This window comes from Notechis scutatus, chromosome 3 (assembly GCF_049901735.1).
Source record: "Notechis scutatus isolate UNSWTSFEM ecotype Mainland chromosome 3, rNotScu1.2, whole genome shotgun sequence".
Lineage (NCBI taxonomy): Eukaryota > Metazoa > Chordata > Lepidosauria > Squamata > Elapidae > Notechis > Notechis scutatus.
Genome location: NC_142011.1, coordinates 24647079 through 24670084, shown reverse-complemented (window position 1 = coordinate 24670084; position 23006 = coordinate 24647079). Strand labels below are relative to the sequence as shown.

Sequence of the window (23006 nt, the reverse complement as noted above, 5' to 3'; positions counted from 1 at the left end):
AACCAGGGGTGTCAAGCTCAATGCCGCCTGAAGTACATACCGTTTTTTGAGTGTTTATGTTTGTCCCCACCAATGTAGCCCAGCACAGCAAGGAAGACCTTTTGCAAAACGTACTTCAGGCAGCATGGGGCACATCACTCGCCCAAACATTCTTCATCTGCAAAAGAAGTGGCCCGGTGGCCAGGTTTGCCGGGGTGGACAATGGCAGGCTTTTTTGGGTGGATGGCTACCGATAGCTGGAGTGACCATTACAGGTAGGCAAGGGTGCGCAAGGCGCATGGGTTGCTCTTTTCGGCCAGGAAAGAAGCGGCCTGGTGGACAGGCGAGGCACTTGGGTAAAGTTCCCCACTCCGTCCATTCCCCCCTTGCCTTCTCACCTCATGTTGTCCTCACTGCAAGCGACATGAGAAAATGGTGGGGACAAGCCACGCATGCTCTTAAATTCAGCCAATGTTGGGGGTAGAGCTTAATTTTAACGCATGTGCACAAAACAGTGCTGGGCCTTCTTTTTGGGGTGGGTCTTGTTTTAGGAGAAACACAGTATTCTATATACCATATGTTATGTTTCATTTGTGTCTTTGAGCAGGGGTTCATATATCTATTCTTTTCTTAACTTTTAATTCTCCTAAGAAATAACTCCTAGGTGTTTTGAATGTTTCCTCTGAAGCTTAACTATTAAGATATAAGTGCTAGGATATTTCCTGCAGATGAAAATTCCTATGGAAGGTGACACAGATTTCTTAATTTTAATGTCTTCAGAACTTTAAAATAGCCATACCAATTACAAGTTTGAGTTAAATTTAACAGAAATAATTTCAAGGTTTTCACATAAGAAAAGAAATTGAATGCAGAATAGGCAACATAGGTGAAAGAAATCTTGCAATTACACTTAATCACAAACTGAGTATAAGTCAGTAGTGTGATATGGCTGAATAAAAATGAAGTGCAATTCTTTAAAGATTCTTTTAACTACCTTTCTTAGTTTTAATTAACTCTAGGTGGTAAACATCATTCTTTTCCCCACAATAACAATCTGGTGAAATGGGTTGGACTGAGAGAATGGCTGGCCAAAAGTCACTATCCAGTTTTTCATGCTTAAGGCAGGATTAGAATGCACAGCCTCTTCGTTTCTAGACCAACCACTACACCAATTATAATATCCTTTTTACGCTTCTTAAATTTTAAGAAAATGTAATTTCAAAAATGTCTTAGAAAAAATGAGCATAGCTGAAGGATAATCATGAAAAATATTCCAATTCTATTCTATTCTACTTATGGTAGGTAATTTATAAAACACAATCAATACTTCCTTGACACTATTGGGATTATAACAGTCAGAGTTCCCTGCTAACATATGCCAAATAACTATCACAGGTGTGGATTCTTCATGTAAACACAAGAGGCAAGGTCACACACACACACACATACACACACACACACACACACACACACACACACAGGCTTTGAGCTTTATCTAGTCTTTCTCAGGCAAATCTGCTAGTCTGGGAAGATTCCTGTGAAATTGGTATACAGAATAATAAAGTAGATAGTTTGAGCTCTACATGTTCAAACTGCATAACTGAATCCATGGGCCTATCTACCAATCTCCAAGCAAATAGATTTCTCCCTTGCAATCTTGTTTAAAGAAAATCAGATGCTTAGAAGATCCCATTCTACTAACCACTCCCTTTCAATTTTTAAAAAAATATTTCTTCACTAAAAAGTGGATTTAAATAGAACTGACATTTGTGGCTGTGGTGGGTTGGAATAAGGACTCTGTTTGAATCAATATGTATATTTACTTATTTTAGGGATAGCACTACTATATGTTTCTTTAGGTGTACTTTTCTGTACCTCTCACATATTGTGCTAGTCAGGGGATAAATGGCCAGAGTTCATGCCTTGTTAAGAGGAGGCAAGAGTCAAGGATATATATTGCCATACTTCTCTAATTCTTCCTTCTGTAAAAGCAGGATCAGCTTGACAGAATAACAATTAGGGCCTCAACTCAATTTCAAAGACGTTTCAAAGAAATGCTATGTTATATTTCCAATGATGTGTTTGAAATGTTTTGAAATCATGAAAGATACCCTGTGCTTGTGGCAATTTTCTTTAATAATTAGTTTTTAAAAAGTTCTTTATTTAGGATTTTCTGTGCATACAAACTGTCCTTGATTACTTTACTATGTAACATTTATACAGCTTTGTGATACTTGCTCTTGCCTTACTGGGCAAGAGACCAGTAATTGGCGAACCTGCTCTGAACTCATAAAATGATTATTTGGACCTTTTCCAATTTTTTGGTTTTGTAAGTATTTTTTAAGCCATGAGAATGTCAATTGAGAATATGGGAATTTTTTTCTGACTTGGAATCCAAACTGACCTAAGTCCCACTACTGTATTGCAATATTGTGAAACTGATGTAATTTATTTTCTTAACCCTCTGCATATATTTGGTTTTAATGACTCCAGTTCTTTTCCTGACTCATTCTGAGAAATAAGCCAGAGTTGCTTATTTGAATAACATCCTAAACAAGCCACAGGAGGAACAGTTTGTAGTTTCTTAATCATGCCCATTTGTTGACTACTACAATACAATTAGGTGTTCTACACCACTTCACCCAATTGGCCTATTTCCCTTTTCACATTATTCCCCTCTCTCATGCTTTTTTTTTCTTTTCCTTTTCCTACACAGATAGTCCATTGTTAACTACGGTAACTGGGATTGGAATTTACATTGCTAAGTTATGTAGTTGTAAAGTACAACATTATGACCACATTTATAAGAGATGGCAAATTCTGTAACAACAGCATATAAGTTCCCATTGCTGTTTTTGATGATATGATCACATATTGTGGAGTGAAGACCTCCTTGCAACTTCCTGCCAGCTTCCAAAAAGCAAAGTCAATGTGGAAACTGGCAAGAAGGTGCAAGTCCCAGGTGATTTATAAGGAGGTTGGTAGGCAGCTAAGTGGCTGCAGCCCAGTGAGGGTGCATGGGGGCCTGGCGAGGTATGGGTGGGTGCACAAGTTTCTGGCAAGATGCAATGCAAGCACAGCAGGACTGATGGATGGTGTGTAGCGAGAGTGCAGTGGAACTAAAGTTAGGTATGCAGATGGATGGCAAGGCACGGGTGGGGAGGGCTGCTGCTTAGACAAAGGAAGCAATGGATTCAAGGGTGGCAGACAATATGCCATGTGAGCACAAAAGGACAGGAGGAAAGTGTGTGAATGGTCAGCACAGCACTATGGGATTGGGGTAGAGTTGGCTGGCAAGATGTGGCAGGGCATGGCTGTTGCCAGAAAGAGGAGGGTGCAGTTCGCCAACAAGGTGTGGTCCAACTATACAGGCACAGCACAAGTGCAGCAATAGTGGGTCAGGGTGCAAGCAACCCCAGAGCCACAGGGTGGCAAGTCCCAAGAGTTCCATGCATGACTGGGATGTTAGACCAGTGAAGGGAAGGCAGGCAAAGATGACAAGGGAGAGCTAGGGGATGAGGGACAGCCATAAATGTGGGCTGGTTGGCCTGAATTTTTATCATGTGATAATTTTTTTCAGTGCCATCATAACTTTGAACAGTCACTGAACAAATGGACCTTAAAGCAGCACTAGTACTAACTTGCCGGAATAGTTTTTTTAATATATATTCCTCAAGCATTTTGCATATTGTTGAACCTGAAGACATCGTTTTCCAACTCTTTTCTACTATATAAAAGTTTGTCTTACATAAAAGTCATATAGTTTTAGTTGCAGAAATGTAGAAGAACAGCCCCATTTTTAAATAAATTGTTTTTATCAGTCTAGAAATACAAAAAATATTTCATTAAGGGCATTTCAGGACAGCTCTGAAAATAGTATTCAGTATTTTCATGATCAAGAAAAAATGTTAACGGATCCTACCTTCTTGTTTAGGAGGTGATTCCTTGGCTTCTTTTTTGTTTTTTCGTCCCTCACGGCCACACTGGTCTTCACCTAGGTCAATAACTAGCTCATTTTCTGAATCAGAATCTAGACCAAGATGCACAGTTGGTGAGTCGGTCTCTTCTTTAGTTTTTAGTTTTTCCTTTGTGGGATGTGACAAACTTTTCCCCTTTTCTGAAAGCTCTTTATCAGAGTCTACATTTGCCTTCTCTTTGGCAGGGCTATTTATTTTCTCTACTTCTGAGCTTGTACTTTTAATTTCCTCTTTTTCTTCTGTTGGAGTTGGTGGCTTTAGTTTTTTTTTCACAACTAAAGATTCTTTATCACTTCTTATACCTTCTTTTTCTTCTTCTTCCTGATCATTTTTGGACTTCTGTTCATCATCACTGATATATTCACTATCACTGGAGTCTGACTTTTCAGAATCTTCTGAGTCACTATGCTCTACTGCAACATCTTCAGATATTTCATTGATTCCTAATCATAAGAAATAAAATTTTACCCCATTTATTTCCAATAGCTTATATTTTAAAAATAAAGCTATGTGAATCAGTGAACATGCATATAACAGATCTAATCATAGTAGCCCACTGTGAAAGAAAATCCTTCATATTTTAATATTGTATGGAAGTAGCATTTGCTTGTTCAAAAATAAGAACACGAAGGACTCTGAATCCTGGCTTCTTTGGATACAGAGCTAATACTGCAATGTATTTATGAAGTAATGGCAAAAAGAATGTATTTAGTGCCTGTACAATCAAGCATATCAAATGCACACGCATACCTAGTTGTGCTTTACAACTCTCTATTGTTTTGTCCAGGTTCAGCTGAAATCTGCTGCGAATTTGTCGTTTTGGTGAAATCAGTGGCACAGGTGTAGATTGCTGCTGGACTGATTCACTCAACTCTTTCAGATCCATTTCAGCTTTACTACGATCTAGAATATTAAATTAAAAATGTTTCCATTAAGTAACTGAATTTAAACAAACACAAACTAATTTAATGACATTCATTAACTATTATTAATGATTACTACTGCGAAGTATGGTTAGAAACTTACAATAGCTTATTTTAGGACAGGAGAGAAGTAGTAACAATTATGCATTTAATTATGTATAAGATTATATCTAATGAACACTCTGAACATTCTTTATGCTAATGAATACACAAACAATCCTTGGCTAAGTTGATACAAAAGTTCCATATACTATTGTGATATAGTTGGTCCAATCTTAAATCAGTGCTCTCACATAAATTCAGCCATCATGTTTAAGTAAAACTGATCAATTTTTCAGCGGCACCTATAGCACTTAGGCTGAAAACCAAGATAATATCAACCCCAAATTTAGTATTAGTAGTTGCAAGCAGGTGCATCATCTAATCATCACTATCATATATAAATCTCATATCCATTACTGCATGGACAACTTTATTTTACCAAGATTAAGATTAAGAATGCTGCCTGGAGTAGATGTTCTTTCTTGCTTGGCAGGTGTAGGAGTTGATGGTTGAGGAGAGAAAGGTTTGGGACTACCCGACAAGCTTCCTGTTTGGCCTGTCCTTGTTGCTGCTGGAGAAGCTGAAAAAGAATGTAATTGACATAAAATAAATTGCAAATATAACCTGAGGTTATTTAGGCAGAGATCAAGGTCAAGTCCCTCTGTGTAACTTCTGTTTCCTTACTTTTTGAACAGTAACTCCCTACACAGTGTCACAAATTGCTTTTGAAACTGAGGGCAAACACATTATCCCATGTGGGAAAAGATCAATAAGGTACCTGTGCAAAATCAATAAAAAACATAGATAAGGAACATGCAAATATAGTTCTTTTGTATGTTGGCCATGGAGTCAAAATTAAATGGTCTAATGTCATCTCACAGCAACAAAAGGTCCTCGCTGAGGGACTATACAGAAAAGAAATAAAGAAGCAAGTTACAAAAGTAGTGAGAAATTTCTTCAAGACTTCCAATGAAACACGCATTTCTAAACATTCTAACTCTTATCACCTTTTAAAATTTAACCAATATTCAGGGGAAAGTGAGCATAGGTGGAATGCTTATATAAATCAAGAATTACATAAAATTGTGAACTTCTTTTTTCCTAGCTATTTAAATATCTAATTTTTCTTGTAGTAAATTTCATATTTAATTATTTATTAAATATGAACTATATTTAACAATTAGCCACATTTAATAATCTAGCCTATGGTCCTGATATTTCCTGATGGTATTTCATCAAGTGGCATCTAAGGTCTGATCATGCTAGTTTTTGAAGGAATATCCAAGAACATTTATATGCTGCCACTTAATTACTCATTAATTAAGATAGTTCAGATATAATGACTGGCAAAAATAAATCATATTCTAACTGCCTCTTTTGGTATCAGGCTAAGCAAGAAGCCTAGGATAATATATGTTATAAAATACATTTCAATATGCTGTTTAGTCTTTAAATGCAAAGCCATGAGTAACATCATTTTCTCTAATGCAACCTAAAGTTGCATTAGAATACAACCATTGCGGCTAAATAATGGTCAATTTGAAACAATGAAAAAATTAACAGTAGAGACCAGGAGAATGATCAGGTCTGCAGAGTAACAATAATACTTTGAAAAATCTATCTGAAGGCAATAGATGAGAAAAGACAAGCTAATAAGAACTGCCCAGGCAGTCATAAGCAAAAGCCATTGTATAATAGAATGACAGACCTTGCTTGTGGAAGTGGCTGGTCAATTTTTTTCACCAGAAAACATACACAACAGGGTCGCTAACCTTTTGGACCTCAGGGACCACCAAACTCATAATTTTAAATCCCAGGAACCACTAACTGGTTCTGTGGGCATGGCCTAATTTGTAGGTGTGGCTTTGTGGTCATGTGACTGGCTGCGCATGGCTTGCATGTAAATATTATAAAAAAGCAGGCAAGCAGATTGAGTTGCTCACAGAATCACAGATTCGTTTAGAGATCTACCTATCTGCCATCAGCTATCTCAAGTCTGTCACATAAAATTTGCTTGCAAGCAAACTCATAAAATTAACTCACAACACACCATGTATGTAAACATTGAATTTTTTATTTAAAAAAGAGCAACTTTTATCCAAAATCAGGCAAAGCAGGCAGGCAGATTGAGTTGCTCATAGAATCGTTCAGTGATCTATCTATCTGCCATAGGCTACCTGAGTCTGTCACATAACATTTGCTTGCCATGAGTCTGCACTGAATAATAGAACCTTCAGTCCTAAGGGAGGTTTGGCTGTGCTTAAAAGCAGAGCCAAAGATCTAAAGACTAGCTAGAAAGCAAGAAATCCAACCATTTCCTGCTTCCTAGCTAATCTACATCTCCCGGCACAGCAGAACAGCTGATGGTCGGGGGGCGGTGGGGGAAAGAAAAATAGCAATTTAGCAGGCAAGTTTGCCCGGTAAGGAGTGAGTGGGTGGGTGGGGAGGGTTCCCGTGGGCCATGTGGGCGGCGCAGCCTTGTGTTTCTACACAGCCTGGATTAATTGCTTTGGGGGGTGCTCTGGGGCTGACATTTCTCTGTGGCCCACCAAGATTTTCTTGCGGCCCACCAGTGGGCGACCACTGCACTACAAACTATTAAACTAGGAATATTTGAATATACATAAGTACTGCATATATTCCTAATACTTTTATTTTCTTTTTATAGAACATCCAAAAAATATAGGCAGGAAGAAGGCAGAGCCTCCTCGCTGACGGACCGTAGATCGCGACTCTCTGCGGCTATGGTCCATGCTCTTTTGTTGGAGAGCCCCGATCATTACAATTAGGAGCTGAAGCTACCTTGGAGGGGAGGTGGAGTAAGGGGAAGCTGCAAGCCAGGTTGAGGGGAGCCGCATCTCCCCTCCTGGGCTTGGTCTCCCCCTCCCCGAAGACGACTGCAGCAGTGGTTTAAAATGGCCACCCCGAAGAGGAGGACTCAGCTGGATTAAGATTTGTGCAGGAGGGAAGAAAGAGGTGGATAACATCTGAACCGGAACAACTGGGCAATACAACTAAACAAAAGTACCCCGGGATTAAGGTAACATGGAATTTTTAAGAAAAGTGAGCGGCGAAATTACAAAGGAACAGGAAAAAAAGAAAAGAAAATATTTTTGACAGCTAAGCGGGCTTCGAACCGGGAAAGGAAGAAGCCGGAACTAAAGATTTAACTAAATTGGACTAAAATATTTTGGCAATAAACAGGCATAAAACAAAGCTGGACTTAAGATTGTCAAAAAATAATAATAATAAAGTTTACAAATTGGAGACTGGACTGTGCTGGAATATTGAGTTTCGAAAAACCCTAAATAAAAAAATAGGGGGAAAAGGTGAAGACTTTGTATAATGGAGAGTGCCACCTTTTGACAAAAACTTGAGCTCAAACAAAAGGGAAAGTATCCTGTTTCTGAATGAACTTGTGTGGATATAACATTAAAGAAATATTGAAACAAGTAAGAATCTTAGAAAGTGAAAGCAGAACCAGAATAAAGAAAAAAGCAAGGAAAGACTGACTGTGGGATTGATTGATGTTTTTGGTATAGACTCTGGGCTGGAGTAATTGAGAACTTTAGAAAATTGAAAGAAGAAAGAAGGAAAGTAAAAGTGGTTTTTTTGTGTGGATTTAACAATCATAAAATACAAGAGTGTGTAATGATGATATCTCTTCAGGAATTAAAAATGGAACTTAAAAATATGAGAGAATTACTACAGGAAAGAGGCGAATCACTTTGCTCTGTGTTAGAAAAAATGGAAATGGCGATTGAAGAACAAGAAGAAAGAGCTTCAGAGGAGGAGGAGTCGACTCAAGGAGAAGACATTTTAAATAGACAATTAACACAAAGAACACTACAAAAGAAGTGGGGAAAGAAGGAAGGTTAAAAAGTTGAGATTTAAGAAGGCAATCAAAAGGGGGAATACCTGTGAAGTCGGGAAAGGCAGAAAGATCCAGCAGAAAAGGGGAAAGGAAGATATTAAGAAAGAGAGGGATATAAACTGGAATGAGAAAAGATATGGGGGAAAGAGGGGGAGGAGAAGCAGTAAGAAACAGGAGCATGAAATAAAGAAATACGAAAATAGTAAAATGTTGAAAAGAAATTGTTTTTTGAGAGATAATGGTTGATGAATTAAAAAGGGGATTCTGCAGGGTGACAAGGAGTAATAAGAATATTTCTGCAATTAAAAATATTTAGAAAATAGGGTAACATAGATACTGATAACTCTTATTAAAAATTAAGGGGGGAAAATATGCTGCGGAATCCAAATGAAAAGATGTAATGATTATTATTGTAACTTCTTAAAAATAATGGTTTATTGGGAATCAAGATGAGGGAATAAAGGTATATATTTTAATCATTGAGGTGTCACACTCAAAGCAGTAAAAGGGGGGAAACCTATACTTTTTTTTTCTTTTATTGTTACAATTTTTATTAATCTAGAATTTATAAAAAGAATGTGTAATGGAAAGGGAATATGACAGATTAAAGAACCAACTAAATTAATAAGTTAATATAGACTATTAAAAGCAAGGAGAGAAATTGGTAACCCTTTTTTATCATCATTATCATCATCATCATCATCAGGCAAACACATATTATCTTTATTTTTAAAATAAATATTAAAGGATTATATTTGAAATAATTGAAATGAAACAAAAAGATGTTTCGATTGAGATTAATGAAAGAGGCTAGAATTAATGTTTGTTTCTCTCCTTATTGAAAATTTGGAATGGAAAAGGTAATAATAGAATTAAGTATGCATATATGAATGTATAATTGCTGTCATATTTGTATGTAAAGGTGATGACCCGGAAATATGTTGTCCACCAAAAAGAGATTTTTGTTTTTAATGTGAAAAACTGAATAAAATTTGTTTAAAAAAAAAAGAACATCCAAGAAATACAAATGAAATGAGAGCAGGAGTTCAAAATATATATATATTCAATCCTCTTAAGATTTTGATGACTACTTTGTATGTTTATGTATACATATAACAGGAGTATCACAAATATACTAAAGTACAATTTAGAACTGGATAAAGTACAATTTAGAACCAGACTGGATCCAAATGAAGTAACATTTATTTCTTTGCTCTATATCAGAAACAGCTGTACATCAACATGTAGGTGGTATTCTGATACTATCTGTCATTCACCTAAGGAATTAGGTGCAGATTAGTATGTGGAGGATAATGCTTGGTATAGAATAGCTGAGCTTTCCAGATGGATTATAATAATTATAGCTGGCTTATAATATATTATTCTGTTTAATTGGCAAGCATCGATTTTAAAAAAGAAAGCAAATTCTGAGTTTCTTCAAGATCAGATTATTTCATTTATCTGTGGCCCAAATTTCCAAAAACACAAAAATGTTAAATATAGTGCTGCTGACATAAATATTTCTGAAACAATAAATTAACTTGATTTTTATATTATCTTCTTAATATTTTTGCCCTTGACTGTAAGTCAAATCTTGTTTCTGAAAGATAAGTACTTTTTTCTTATACTCCAAGAAAAATGTATAAAAAACTGGAAGAATGACATGAAATATTCTGAAATCCAATCCCTATTATTATGTACTTATCATTTCAGTGTTCTCTGAACTCTGATTGTTTCATTGTAATTTAGCAGCTGAGGACAACCAGAAATTAATTTTTATTTTAGACTACTAAATTATTTTAAAGTAGGGTGTGTTATCCACCATGGTGTAATATGATATAAATCTGCAGAGCACTAAGCAGACCCCTTGCTGAAAAATTGTTGAGTGCATAATGGGAGTGAGAGTCCAATTAACCCTGAAGACTACAAAGCATTTTTCTATGTACTAGTTTGCTTGAACCAAATAACCATATCATGCTCCCCTTCCTGCATGAAGCCCCTCTACTGTGACAGCTTTTGTTCAATAACTCATGACTCTTCCTACATTATAATTTAAATTCTTTGCAGGAGACTGATCTACCACAATTTACCCTGTTATTAGTGTGGGAGACAACCTTTATGCCTCTACCCTACTCTTATAATTGGTCCCAAGAACATTGGATAGAAGCTTTAGGAATATTGCTGCACCTGAGTCTACCAATCGTAACACATCCTATAAAGTATTAGACAAACTTTCCTTCCAGTTTTATGAAATTCCATGCACTGGTTGATGTTAAAGTTCAACTGCTAATTAATGTAATTAATTAATGTCATTGTTTCAAATTTTGTTTCCGTACTCTTACCTGTACTTTTATCAATAAAGTCCATAGATTCTTCACTTGCACTAAAGTGGCTAGAGGTTGCTTTTTTCTCTCCATCCTGTTCAACATCAGATCCAGTGTGTACTGATGAATTTGTACTCATCGGTGAACGTGGCATGTCTGTTAGGGAAATTCTTCGTCCAGTACTGCTACTAAGCATAGGTTTGCTCATTAAAATCTTGGGTGATGCTGTCATATCAAAGTTAAGTTTGATTTTCTCTTGTTTATCTGTCTTAGCAGTTCCAGCCCCAGGATTTGAAGGGTCTAACAACATTTGGTACTGATTGTTGGGAGTATATGGTGTCCGGAAAGGTGCATAATTAAATACGCCAAACTTTCTACGAATGTTCTCCACATAAACCTCCATCTCTTGCATTGCACTGTTAAATATGCTTTTAGTCTTTTTCACGGAAAAAGGAATTTCTTTAGACATGAGGTAGCAATTATTTACTGGAACCCAGGCCCTGCAAATAAGACAGTAAAAGAAACCATATAAATGGTACCTAATTTTTATTTCAATTCTAAACACTGTTAAAGGCAATTCTTACACTTTTCAATAGGTGTCTGATACATGCTTAAGGCAGAAACTTTATTTAGCAATTACTTGTAAACTGAAAGGTCTATTTAATCAGTCCCCAGAAAAAATTAATAGTTCTAGAAATACAGCTTTGAAAACAATTCATTAAAAATCAGTTAAGGAAATTCAAAATCCAACCTACAAATACTAGGTGATATGCAAAAGACGATTATATATTGCAATTCAAATTTCTTAAAGTGAACATGATACAATAAAAAAGAAATAACTGTCAACTTTACAATTACTCTCTTGTTGCACAGCAAATCACTTTATGCTTACATTATCATTTAGTCCACTCTACATATATGGTGATTACTTAGGACTAAGTTGATTAACCAAATGATATTAGTATATATTAATAATTCTTTCTACTGTTACATTTGGTGGCCTCATGCTGACCAACAGGACAGTAAAAGAAGGCTCCGCCATAATAAATATAAACATTTCTACATATTTGAGAATACTAGTCAAAATCCAGGAAAACAATTACTTTCTTTATAAAAATAAAAGCCCATATTTTAATTGGCTCTCTTCATATCTATTTATGTATACATAAAGTTTCCTGTTAAGAACACTAGAAATAGTTAGAAATCCTGTAATTGTATAACAGAAATGATAGCAGTGAGCAAAGAGGCTTTTTCTGTCACTTGAACAAATATCAAATCTTTCAAACCATGTGGGATAAATCCTTCCCTCATGATTTTACACTGAGGTTTAGAGCTTTTATGTAGCCAGCCCTGAAAATTCCTCCTTTTTACAGCACTCAAGTGAATGGTCCACCATGACCATTTCTGAACAAAAATTCCTTTTATAAATCCTAACTACAACGGACCTTCTAATTCATGTCATGGTTGGTAACATGTAAATATCAGTTATCAAAATTGACTAAATGTATTCCCTCAGTGGACAAAATTATGTTATTTTTTTAAATTTTTAAAAATGAGTTATCCCAATGTGCTTCTTATATTCTGTACAAAAATCACTATTTGCAGAATATTAACATTTTAACTAATGCAGCTACCACCTAATCATTCACCAAAAAGGAATGATCTGAATTATTCCATCATCTTTTGATTAATTCCCACCTGTCATGTTGACCAAAGAAACGAGCATCAACTTGACCATCTTTATCTCTCAGTGCTTTAGCCGGCCAGAATGGGAAACCCTTGAGTTTAGCCCAAACCAATGGGTGTGGATTGCTCTAGAGGAAAGTGCATAGTGACCACATGGTGAGAAAACTATTTTAACCCATGCATTATTTTCTAACTGCTGACATGCAAGACAATAGTTTTTTATATGACTGAGATTGTAAAAATGTCTCAAATTTACAACTTTAAATGAAGTCTTTGTATCGCTTTCCCATCTTATTAAAATAATTTTTGGCTTCCTTTAAAACCTGTTCTCTCTGTGGCGAATAGTTGCCAGTAAATGTTTGCTTCATTCTGATTGTTCAGTGGTAACTTCAAAACAATAATTCAAATATCAAATCAGAGATACTCCATCTTCAAAATACAATATTCATAGTTTTAATTTAAAAAATCAGATTACTGTTGCAGTACTTCAGAAATGTTTACATTTGGGTGGTGCAAATAATGCTTCTATATAGCTTTCTGTTATCACAGAAACAGAAAACTGTTGGCAGAAAAAGATCTAGGTCTGCCTTTGAGTTCGTTTGTTTAATTAATTTAAATTATTTGAATTATTTTTAAATTTTAAAATTTTAAAAATTTGCTGAATGATAGATATGTGTTTATCACAAGCATGTTAAAAACAGTTACTGATAATTAACCCACTATCTCGGTTAGAAGTTAGTTCCAAGCTTCCATTACTCTTTCTGTGAAGTAATATTTTCTAATACTACTTTTGAACTTCTCTCCTGTCAGTTTGAGGTTAAATGGATCACATGAATATAAGTACACTCTTATTTTAGGATTTTGAAAAATATAGAATGTAATGTAGTCCATCACACAGATATAATTTATACAGTTTATAACAATAAAATAACAGTCTGTTATGAATTTTTTACTTTAAAGGCACCATATTTTATATCATGATGTGATGATTAACTGTAATGTGTTACTGTTTCAGGTTTTTTTAATTCCATGTTTATACTGTGTTGGTTCTAAGCACAAAAAATAAAACATCTTCTGTTGCTACTTAAAATGTGTGTACATATGCGTATGTCAAATCATGATGCTTATCATTCCCAAATAGTTCCCCTACTAGATAAGCAGTCCCAGTTTAAGAACAAGGTTCTGTTTCCAACACCTGTCCTTAAATCAAATTTGTATAGAAGCCGGAACAGTATTATCAACAAGTAGTACTGAATAATGAACTTGAACCACTGCATATTTAACTTGAATTATTATATGTTTAACTTGGAATCTGATGCAATGAGCTCCATTGTTAACTATGGGTTGTCCTTTAACTAAAGTGTTCTTAACACAGGGACTTGCTGTATATTCCCCAAACCATAAGAACTCCAAACAGGCTAAAACATATAAATGACAACATAAATGTGATTCTGTATAGAAAAAAGTAAGGGCTTCTGAGATTTGATTTTTTTAAAAAACTGATTATTAGTAGATTTCAAGTTTCAAAAAATATACATTTGAATGCTTTGAGGGTTCAATGTCATTTTATTACAGTTGACAAAGCAGGGATGAAACAATGGAAAAGGCTTTGCCTCTGAGCTGAATTGTGATTTTAGTATTTATGTAATAACTTCTCTTAATGTTGCCTTACCCATTTAAAATATATATCCATTTGCTCTTTCATAACATTATTAAGCTATTATATGTAAGCCGGAATAATAGTGCCAACTGATTTTAAGATTTGGAAATATTAACCAAATCTAGTTCACGTATATTTTCCTTGAGACTTACTAGAATGAAGACTAACTTCTCAATTTCTATTAATTAAGTATCAATCAGCGGCAGTATGTGAGTTTTGAGCATAAACAAGAACCTTCATTTAAAAGAGTATGTATAAAAGTGAAATCCACTGTGCTTCTATATATGCTATTTATCATTTAACAACCGCCCACCCACCCCTTTCCTTTTTTACTTACACAAGGTTCACAAAACCAATTTTCTCGTTTTTGGCAAGCAGCTAGATAACATTCTGGACATACTTCAATTTCATTCATCTGTAAAAACAAAAATGAACTATTATGGAATTGGACAATGAGATTAAATGCATTTACAATTCTATTCTATCCTGCAATCAAGAGTAACATGGCAGTCATTTATAATTTTCTACCCCAAATATTTTGTCCCGGTGTGCATTTAGGAACATATGTATACTAATTTTTGCTGCTTCACAAGATTCAATATCAGTTTTTTACTATACAGTAAACAATGACTATATATAAATAAATGGAAAGTGTTAAAACATGGTGCTTGATAGCAACAGTCATAGTTTTGCATAAGAAAATCTTAATTTAAGCAATAAATTTATAGATGTTGGCCAGGGGTGGGATGCTACCGGTCCTGCCTGGCTCTATAGAACTGGTAGCTCTGAAGAGCAGCAGACACCGAACTGGTTCTGTGTTTGCTGCTGTTTGGCCCGCCCGCCCAGGCTCTTACCTGACCTTTATTTCCTGCTTTTTCAACCTCAACTGCTTTGCGCATCACAGCTGAAGTTGAAAAAGCAGGAAAAAAGAGGCTTTTCAAACACTGCGCACCTGCGTGCGCTTTTCAGCTGTCCGGGCGGCACAGCTTAAGGTTTTTTACACCGTGCATGCACGCGCAAAACATAGTCACCGAACCGGTAGTAACACCAGTTGAATACCAGCCCCGATGTTGGCATGTTGAGTTTTTATAAAATCCTCAGACTTTTTATGTTTTTTTGTATGTATGGCATACAATTTGCCCTTATCTGTTGATGGAACAATATTTATCAGCACAATCTGTTTAGAATTCTTAAAGGATTATTTTCAAGGCGTAGAAGGAAGAAATCTGCAGACTTCCACTACACATGGAAAAAGTCAATGAATTTTGGACATAGCCTATTATCTCAATACTTTCAAATGTTTTTTCAACTTACCAATGCCAAATCTAGACCCATATTTTTCAAAACAGATATTTTATAAACTTAATATATTTGAATAATGCTATAAAATCACCAAATTACTGAAAATAATTTATAGTCTGATTTATATATAATCTGAAATTGTAACTTGGTATTTATGACTTCAATTAGTCTATATGCTTAATAGGCACAGGAATTCCATATATGTCTATGCAGAAATAAATATTTTATTTATAGACTTTATTCTTTTAGATATATGAGAAGAAGACTGCAATTTAAAAACTGGAATATAGATTATTCAATTCCTGAAATTTTGTAATTCTACTTCATTTTATGTAATGTAAATACTAAAACTATGATTTCTAAGTTTTCCTAGCATTACAAAAATTGTTGGTTAAATTGGTATAATAAAAATAAATGCTGACTTGGAAATACATACCTCATGTTCACATATTTTAATTATGACTTTTGCTGTTTGTGTCAATTTGTGATTTCCTGAGAAAACAGTAAAGTACAGATGTCTAATTAAATCTCTGTTACAAAAGATACTTATTATTTGTATTATGAATCTAGAGTGCAAACATATACAGGTTGACATGCATGTTTCAAAAGGCAAAATTAATTAAATACAAATCTTGAATCTAGCCAGTAGAAATGGCAAGTCATAAAAGTAAGTCATTCATAAACCCAGATGTAACAGAGCCACAACATTCACAAATTTATTCTTACTGAATTTATCATTATTAGGTCATGTTTTCTTTAGCATTACCTTGTAGAATTCTCAAGAGAAATCAGTTTAAATGAACCTTTTTGATCCAATTTTACAAGAGAAATGAACATATCTTACAGATATATCACACCTGAGGTTATTTAGATTTGAAAATTATAGCATTATTGTAAAGGAGATCTAAAATATTTCACAGTTTATACATTAATATAGAACACACACACACAATCTCAATATAAAACCTCAATGTGAAAAAAACTATTTTCAAAGACCTCTTTATAGAATCTCAGCTAAAAATATTAAACATTTACTGTCCCATCTTATCTAAAAAAACCTCTTAAATTGAAAGAGAGAAGGGAAAGGGATAAATTTAACTCTTTGAATCACTTAGGGCTTTATTCAGCATGTTTCCTTCAATTGATAGCAGATTTTATGATGTTGGAAAAAACAGACTGATTTGGGAAAGATTTGCGTCGCAAAGCCTTCTATTCTTTTTCGAGGGTGGGTGGGAGAGGGGACTAGAGCAACAATGGAAAACTCACTCTACTTTCATTACTAATTTTTTGAAAAGTTTTCTGTTCTTTCTACTTGGAATCTTTGGGCCATTTACTTCAATTTATTGTATAAAAATTAATTACAGGTTTACCTTACTTATTGACTGTCTTGTTTAATGAACATTCAAAGTTAGAACAGTGCTGAATAAATAACATAACAATTGGTCCTCGCACTAATGGGCTTTACAACGTCCCTAAGGTTACATGATTAATATACATGGATTTCTCAGCCAGATTCTGACAAGCAGAATCAACAGAGAAGCCAGCAGTAAAATCACAAGTTATGGTCACGTGATATCTCACCTAATGACAACAGAAGTGAAATTGCAAGTTTGTCAGGTTGACATAACATCTCCCTTAATGACCACATGACTTCCCAATGGAGTTATTGGTCCCAATTGTGGTCATTATTGTGGTCAGGACTACCTCACTTCAAGGAAATAAGCATATACATACCCCCATTGTAAATAATGCAATTGTGCAAAATCCATTTGGCATCAGCCAGAAAGGCTTCAGTGCAACCATACATCTTCTTTTTAACATTCTGAAAAGGATAATATAAACATTGATTTAAAATGAGGAAATAATATCTAAATGAAGAAGCTACCTACTATATCATATTTTCTTAATACTTTTATTCCAAATAAATGAATGGAAAAATTAAAATTGGAATAATCAAAAACTGGGAGTAGATATTAGATTCAGGAATGAATTATCAAAAATATGTTAATATTATAAACCTCAATATAATCAATTAGATGCCATTTTGGCTACCAACGTTATTGGAATATAATTACAGCATATTAAATATAATTACTGAAGTTTGACCAAACTATAGGAATTTTGATACAAGTATTGTTATGGTCATTTCTTTTTTATATATGAAAATCTACTTTGTATCATGGGACAGAGCACCATAATACATTTCAGGGGAAAAAAGAATCACAGTTACTTTATTTTTAAATTATGTCATTTGAAATAAAATAAAAAATTCACATTTGAAGCAAGCCTCAAATTTGATTCCATAAAATAGATATCTGAATGTTCTCTGTAGTTATATTAGAGAACTAAGATCTCATTCTTTGCATCTCCCATTCTCTCAGAAACTTCGCATGCACTTACAGTATTTCCAAAGCTCAGAAATGAAATAAAAGCAGAATGATCTTAGATAAAAGTAAAAATGATATGTTTCCTGAAAGTAAACAACTAAACGGTCCTATGTTAAAGGTTCTGGGAAAGTTTGTCCTGCAGGAGAGACAACTATGGGGACACATGATACTAATTAAGAAGGCTGTCACATACAGCAAGAAGTGGACATTCTTTATTGCCCCAGAGGGCAGGACCAGAACCAATGGATTAATATAAGAAAGGAGATTGAGGCTAGATATCAAAGGAATCTTTTTGTCTATGTGATCTGTCAACCAATGGAACAAGTTGCTACAGGAAGTGGTGAGTCCCCTTTGGAAGAGATCCTTATCAGGGGGCTTGATGGTCATTAGACCAAATGGAAACTTCAGAAGGGTTAGATTAAATGACCAGTAAACTAAGATCCCTTCCAACTCTATATTTTCACTTAGTGAACTTCTTAATAAACTTTACACATTTGAAAGAGAGACATTTATTGCATCAACAAATTGAAAAAAATTAACAATGATCTAATATATAGTAAAATAATTTCTTTCCTGGCTAACCTTTTCTAATGTACAAAGGTCCATTGGATGAAATATGTATTCTGCATAATCTGGATGCTGATCCAGTGAAACTGGCTTCTGAAATGGCTCTGTCTGTTTCAATAAACACAAAAAATTACAGTTACAATACAAATCCTACTAAAACAATTATATTGCTTAAAAACAAATAATGTTGTCAAAACCAGGGTGATTATGTTTGCAATCTAGTTCATCACTCAAATTGAGCAATAATCATTTGTTTAAATTTGATCAGGTAAAAGCTTGAACTGCCCAGTTCAAAATTACAAAAGTGCTTAAAGATAAATTTTCAACCAGTCCTCAGACTTATGACTGTTGCAGCATGCCATAGTCACATGATCATGACCATGTTGCCAGTCCTAATTATGGTTAAGTGAGGACTCTATAATCGTCACATGTTCATACATGTATAACAAAATTAATGTAACTTTAACACATTTATATTTAGAGTCTTCCCAGGCCTATACCTATGTATTTTTTATTAAAACATTGCCAAACATGCAGCAGATCTAACAATGCTTCCTCTTCATCTTAGTCAAGCAAATTTTAATTAAAATTAAAATTTATAGTCTTTATTTTTTAAGGTTTTTTAACTGAATAACTAACTATAAGCTGCCTAGAATTGCCTCAGTGAGATGGGCAGCATGATATAGATAGATAGATAGATAGATAGATAGATAGATAGATAGATAGATAGATAGATAGATAGATAGATAGACAGACAGACAGACAGACAGAACAGAGACACATTCACAGTCTGCCCATACCAGATATTGTACCATATTAACACAAACTGTGTTAATAAATCTAAAGACAATTTTATTTTCAAACAAGCAATAATACACAGTACAGTCATATATCAACACACATCTTCTTACCCCTGGCTGTTTCATTTTTTGTAGTGCAAACTTGAGCAAGTAGGATAGCTGTTCAATAGTGAGCATTGTCATAGCTTTACTTTGTGTTTCTATGCATTCTGCTACAGTAATTTTCTAAAAATAAAAATCAAACATACTGAAAATTCTCAATAATTCACAATTTTGACATGCAAAACAAACACTGAAATTTATTTTACATTATATGGAATTATAAATACCCACAGATATCCATGATCATGAAAACACTGTGCTATTTCTGCAGGGAGAAGCACAGATGTTTACAGTACAAGAAAATGCTTGAGTAGCAATATCAATCCTTTGACACAGGTCCCACAGCATATAAACCTAAAAGTCTACAAATATAGATATATTTTTTTCTAAAATAATCTATTTCTTTTTAAAAATAGTGATAGCAATTAGCGGATTTTGTTGACGCAAATTATCAGTCATATCTATCATGTTTTGAGAAAAATCTATTCACCTTCCTTATACAAATAATCTTACAGACACAATGACTTCAACTTGTCTTTTAAATGGTATTTTGAATTTCTGAAAACTGCTTTGTTCTGAAATGTTTTCACACTATATAAAGAATACTTAATACACAAAATGAATAATTTCAAATTAGGAGAATGCCATAATAAATTTTTTTATCATGATAGCATGTAATCTTTAGTATCTTCTGCTTTCTCATTCACATCCTGCCCTTCTCTATGATATCTGACAAACAAATCCAATCATCATCATATTTTAATGACCCATAATCCCTTGCGAGGTGGAGTCTGGGCAACTGAATGGAGCTAGCAGAGTGTTTTAATGGTCGGATGCCCTTCCTCTCTCCAGTACAGTGTTTTGTTCAGCAGATATATTCTCAGTGTGCCCAAAGAGAGAAATATCTGCCTCTACCTAGGATCAAACTCATAGCCTCCTGATTGTGAGGTGAGAGCTCTACCTCCAGGCCACCGCACCACTGACAAAGCAAATCCAATTAGCCTACAAAATAAATTGTGAATAAAAAACCAACATCATATCAAAACATAAAACCGCTAAATATGGTAAAGACCTTAATTTGTATGATTATTTACATTAACCTTTTACCTTTTCAAGACATGATTACACAGGCAAAGTCAATGGTAAGAGAACAATTTTCTAGATAGTGAGAAATTAGGAGCAGGGAAATAAATATGGGCCTCATACCTCACATTCTGGGCAAAACCAATCCCCCTCTGGCTCCGCTGTCAGTTTCAGACACTTAGCATGATAAACCCGAGGGCAGAGTTCACAGCAGAGGACTTGGCCTTCCCGATGACAAACCCAGCAATAGAAATCATTCCGTCCATCCTGCGGTACAACATCAACAGGGTCTGTGGTGAGTGGCTGCTTCATATAGTAAAACGGACCATGTCTTAGTTCTGACTGAAATGTAGGCAAGAAAGACAGGTTTGGTTTCAAAACAAATTTGTATTTTAAAATTAAAATAAGCAAATATGACCAACCAGCCCCCACCTAATGTTTATGCAGTTCCAATCTCTCATTCAGCACACCAAGTATTTGAAAACAGAACTTACATTAAATAAATATAATTTTTCCAAATCAGATACACTGGATCTTCAATTAGAGGCAAACTATATAAACCATTATACATTTGCTTAGAAATGCTGTGGCACTTTAGAAAAACAATCAGTATTTAGGGATAGGTGAAGAGGGTTTTATTCTTTATGCTATGTAGAATAGATCTGGATCACACACATATTTCCTCTCAATGTGAAAAGTAGCCACTGGAAAAAGATGGAGCCAGGTGTTGTGAGATGGATTGAGACAGAAGTGAATTTTTTTTTCTAACAGCTGACTCAATCCAAAAATAATTATTTCAAAGCATGGTTCACAATGCATCTTCTTTTAAAACATTTACTGAGACTAAAGCTAATTATAAGATTATTGAAGCTGAACTATTTCCCTCTGAGAACTGATTTATCCCATAATACATTAGGAAAAAGACTTAGTTTCTTTCTAAGTTCTTTCCTGTGAACTGGCAAATGATACAGACAGAAATAACTTTCAGCTGTCTGTCTGCACAACCATATCAAGCCTCCTTATCTGTGAACCCAATCTTACAAATATATTAGGTCCAGGCTGCAGCTTTTGTGTGTGTGTGTGTGTGTGTGTGTGTGTGTGTGTGTGTGTGTGTGTGTGTGTGAATAAGATATACAAAGAAAGTGACAGAGATATCTTTGCTAATCTATTGAAGATGGGAAAATACAACTGTTTTCCCAAACAGTATGCATAATTATGTAATGTTTTAAATCTAACAATCTCTATTACAGAAATCAATGAAGCTGTGATTTATCTAGCATGTTTCTATAGTTAAAACTCTTTTACTAAAGGAATTGCACAATTAGATGAATTGCTAACATATATCATAACCAAGTAATAATGAAACATTGGTTTCTTTTTAAGGGACAGAATATATTTTGAATTAGTTCTGTTAAGAGAACATAATTACTGTATATTAAATACTATTGTATTGAGAAATTTGTTTCATTTTAAGAAACAACTGAAGAATCGCTAGAGTATCACTTTCTTCCTATTAACAATATATGGTAATTAACATTACCATAACCTTGGTATTGCTTCCTACAGAGAGGGACTAAATCACCCAAATGCAGCCACTGGGCAACAAGGGCAAAGAAATAGTGCCATTCACCACCCCATCCAGGACAAAGCAGGCTCTAATTATGGCTCTGGCTCCTGTCCAGCATATAGTTTATATCTGTGTTGGTGAACCCATGCCACGCGTGCCGGAAGTGGCACACATAGCCATTTCCCCTGGCACGCGAGGTCGCCCAGAAGATCCCCAGTGTACATGCGTGCAGGCACTGCCGCCTGACAGCTGATTGTTGGGTATCTGGCACGCATGCACAGGGGGTGAACGGGGTGTGTGGGAGATGTGCGCGCATGCGCAGGGATGCGCTGCGTATGAAAGGATCGTGCGTGCATGCGCATACACAGCATGTGAGGGGGAATCTCACGCATGGTGCATGAGGGGGGATCGCACGAACATGCACAGACACACGGCGCATGAGGAGTCGCGCACGCATGTGTGTGGGTAGGCCCAGCACGAATTGCCTTCTGGGTGCTGGTACACGAGTGCGTGCAAGCAAGCACGCAATTATTGGCACGTGAGCCGAAAAAAGTTACCCACCACTGGTTTATATCATTTTCAAGTTTGTCTGATACACATTCTCTTCTTCCCAAAATACAGTAAAACAAATAAAAGGCATAAAATTAATACAGAATAAGAAGTTGACAGAAGGGGTATCTGCACCTGAGAAGGAAAGGAAAAGTGGGAATAGAATTGGCCAAGAGAATAAAAG

General features: G+C 35.1%; 1 protein-coding gene across 14 annotated transcripts in view; it reads right to left on the bottom strand.

Annotated features, from left to right (window-relative positions):
* ZMYND8 (zinc finger MYND-type containing 8) overlaps positions 1-23006 on the bottom strand; it is a 111370-nt gene that overhangs the window by 16252 nt on the left and 72112 nt on the right. For 9 of the 14 annotated variants that reach the window (XM_087959314.1, XM_087959327.1, XM_087959315.1 and 6 more), the window contains 11 exons: positions 20830-21048; positions 19633-19746; positions 18737-18829; positions 17502-17589; positions 16204-16259; positions 14803-14880; positions 12818-12933; positions 11138-11619; positions 5361-5501; positions 4707-4859; positions 3902-4399 (listed from right to left, as the gene is read on the bottom strand). In XM_087959314.1, coding sequence (XP_087815440.1) covers positions 3902-4399; positions 4707-4859; positions 5361-5501; positions 11138-11619; positions 12818-12933; positions 14803-14880; positions 16204-16259; positions 17502-17589; positions 18737-18829; positions 19633-19746; positions 20830-21048 — 2038 coding nt within the window. The remainder of the gene's footprint in view (positions 1-3901; positions 4400-4706; positions 4860-5360; positions 5502-11137; positions 11620-12817; positions 12934-14802; positions 14881-16203; positions 16260-17501; positions 17590-18736; positions 18830-19632; positions 19747-20829; positions 21049-23006) is intronic. The other 5 variants (XM_087959320.1, XM_087959319.1, XM_087959328.1 and 2 more) reach the window with 1 other exon arrangement.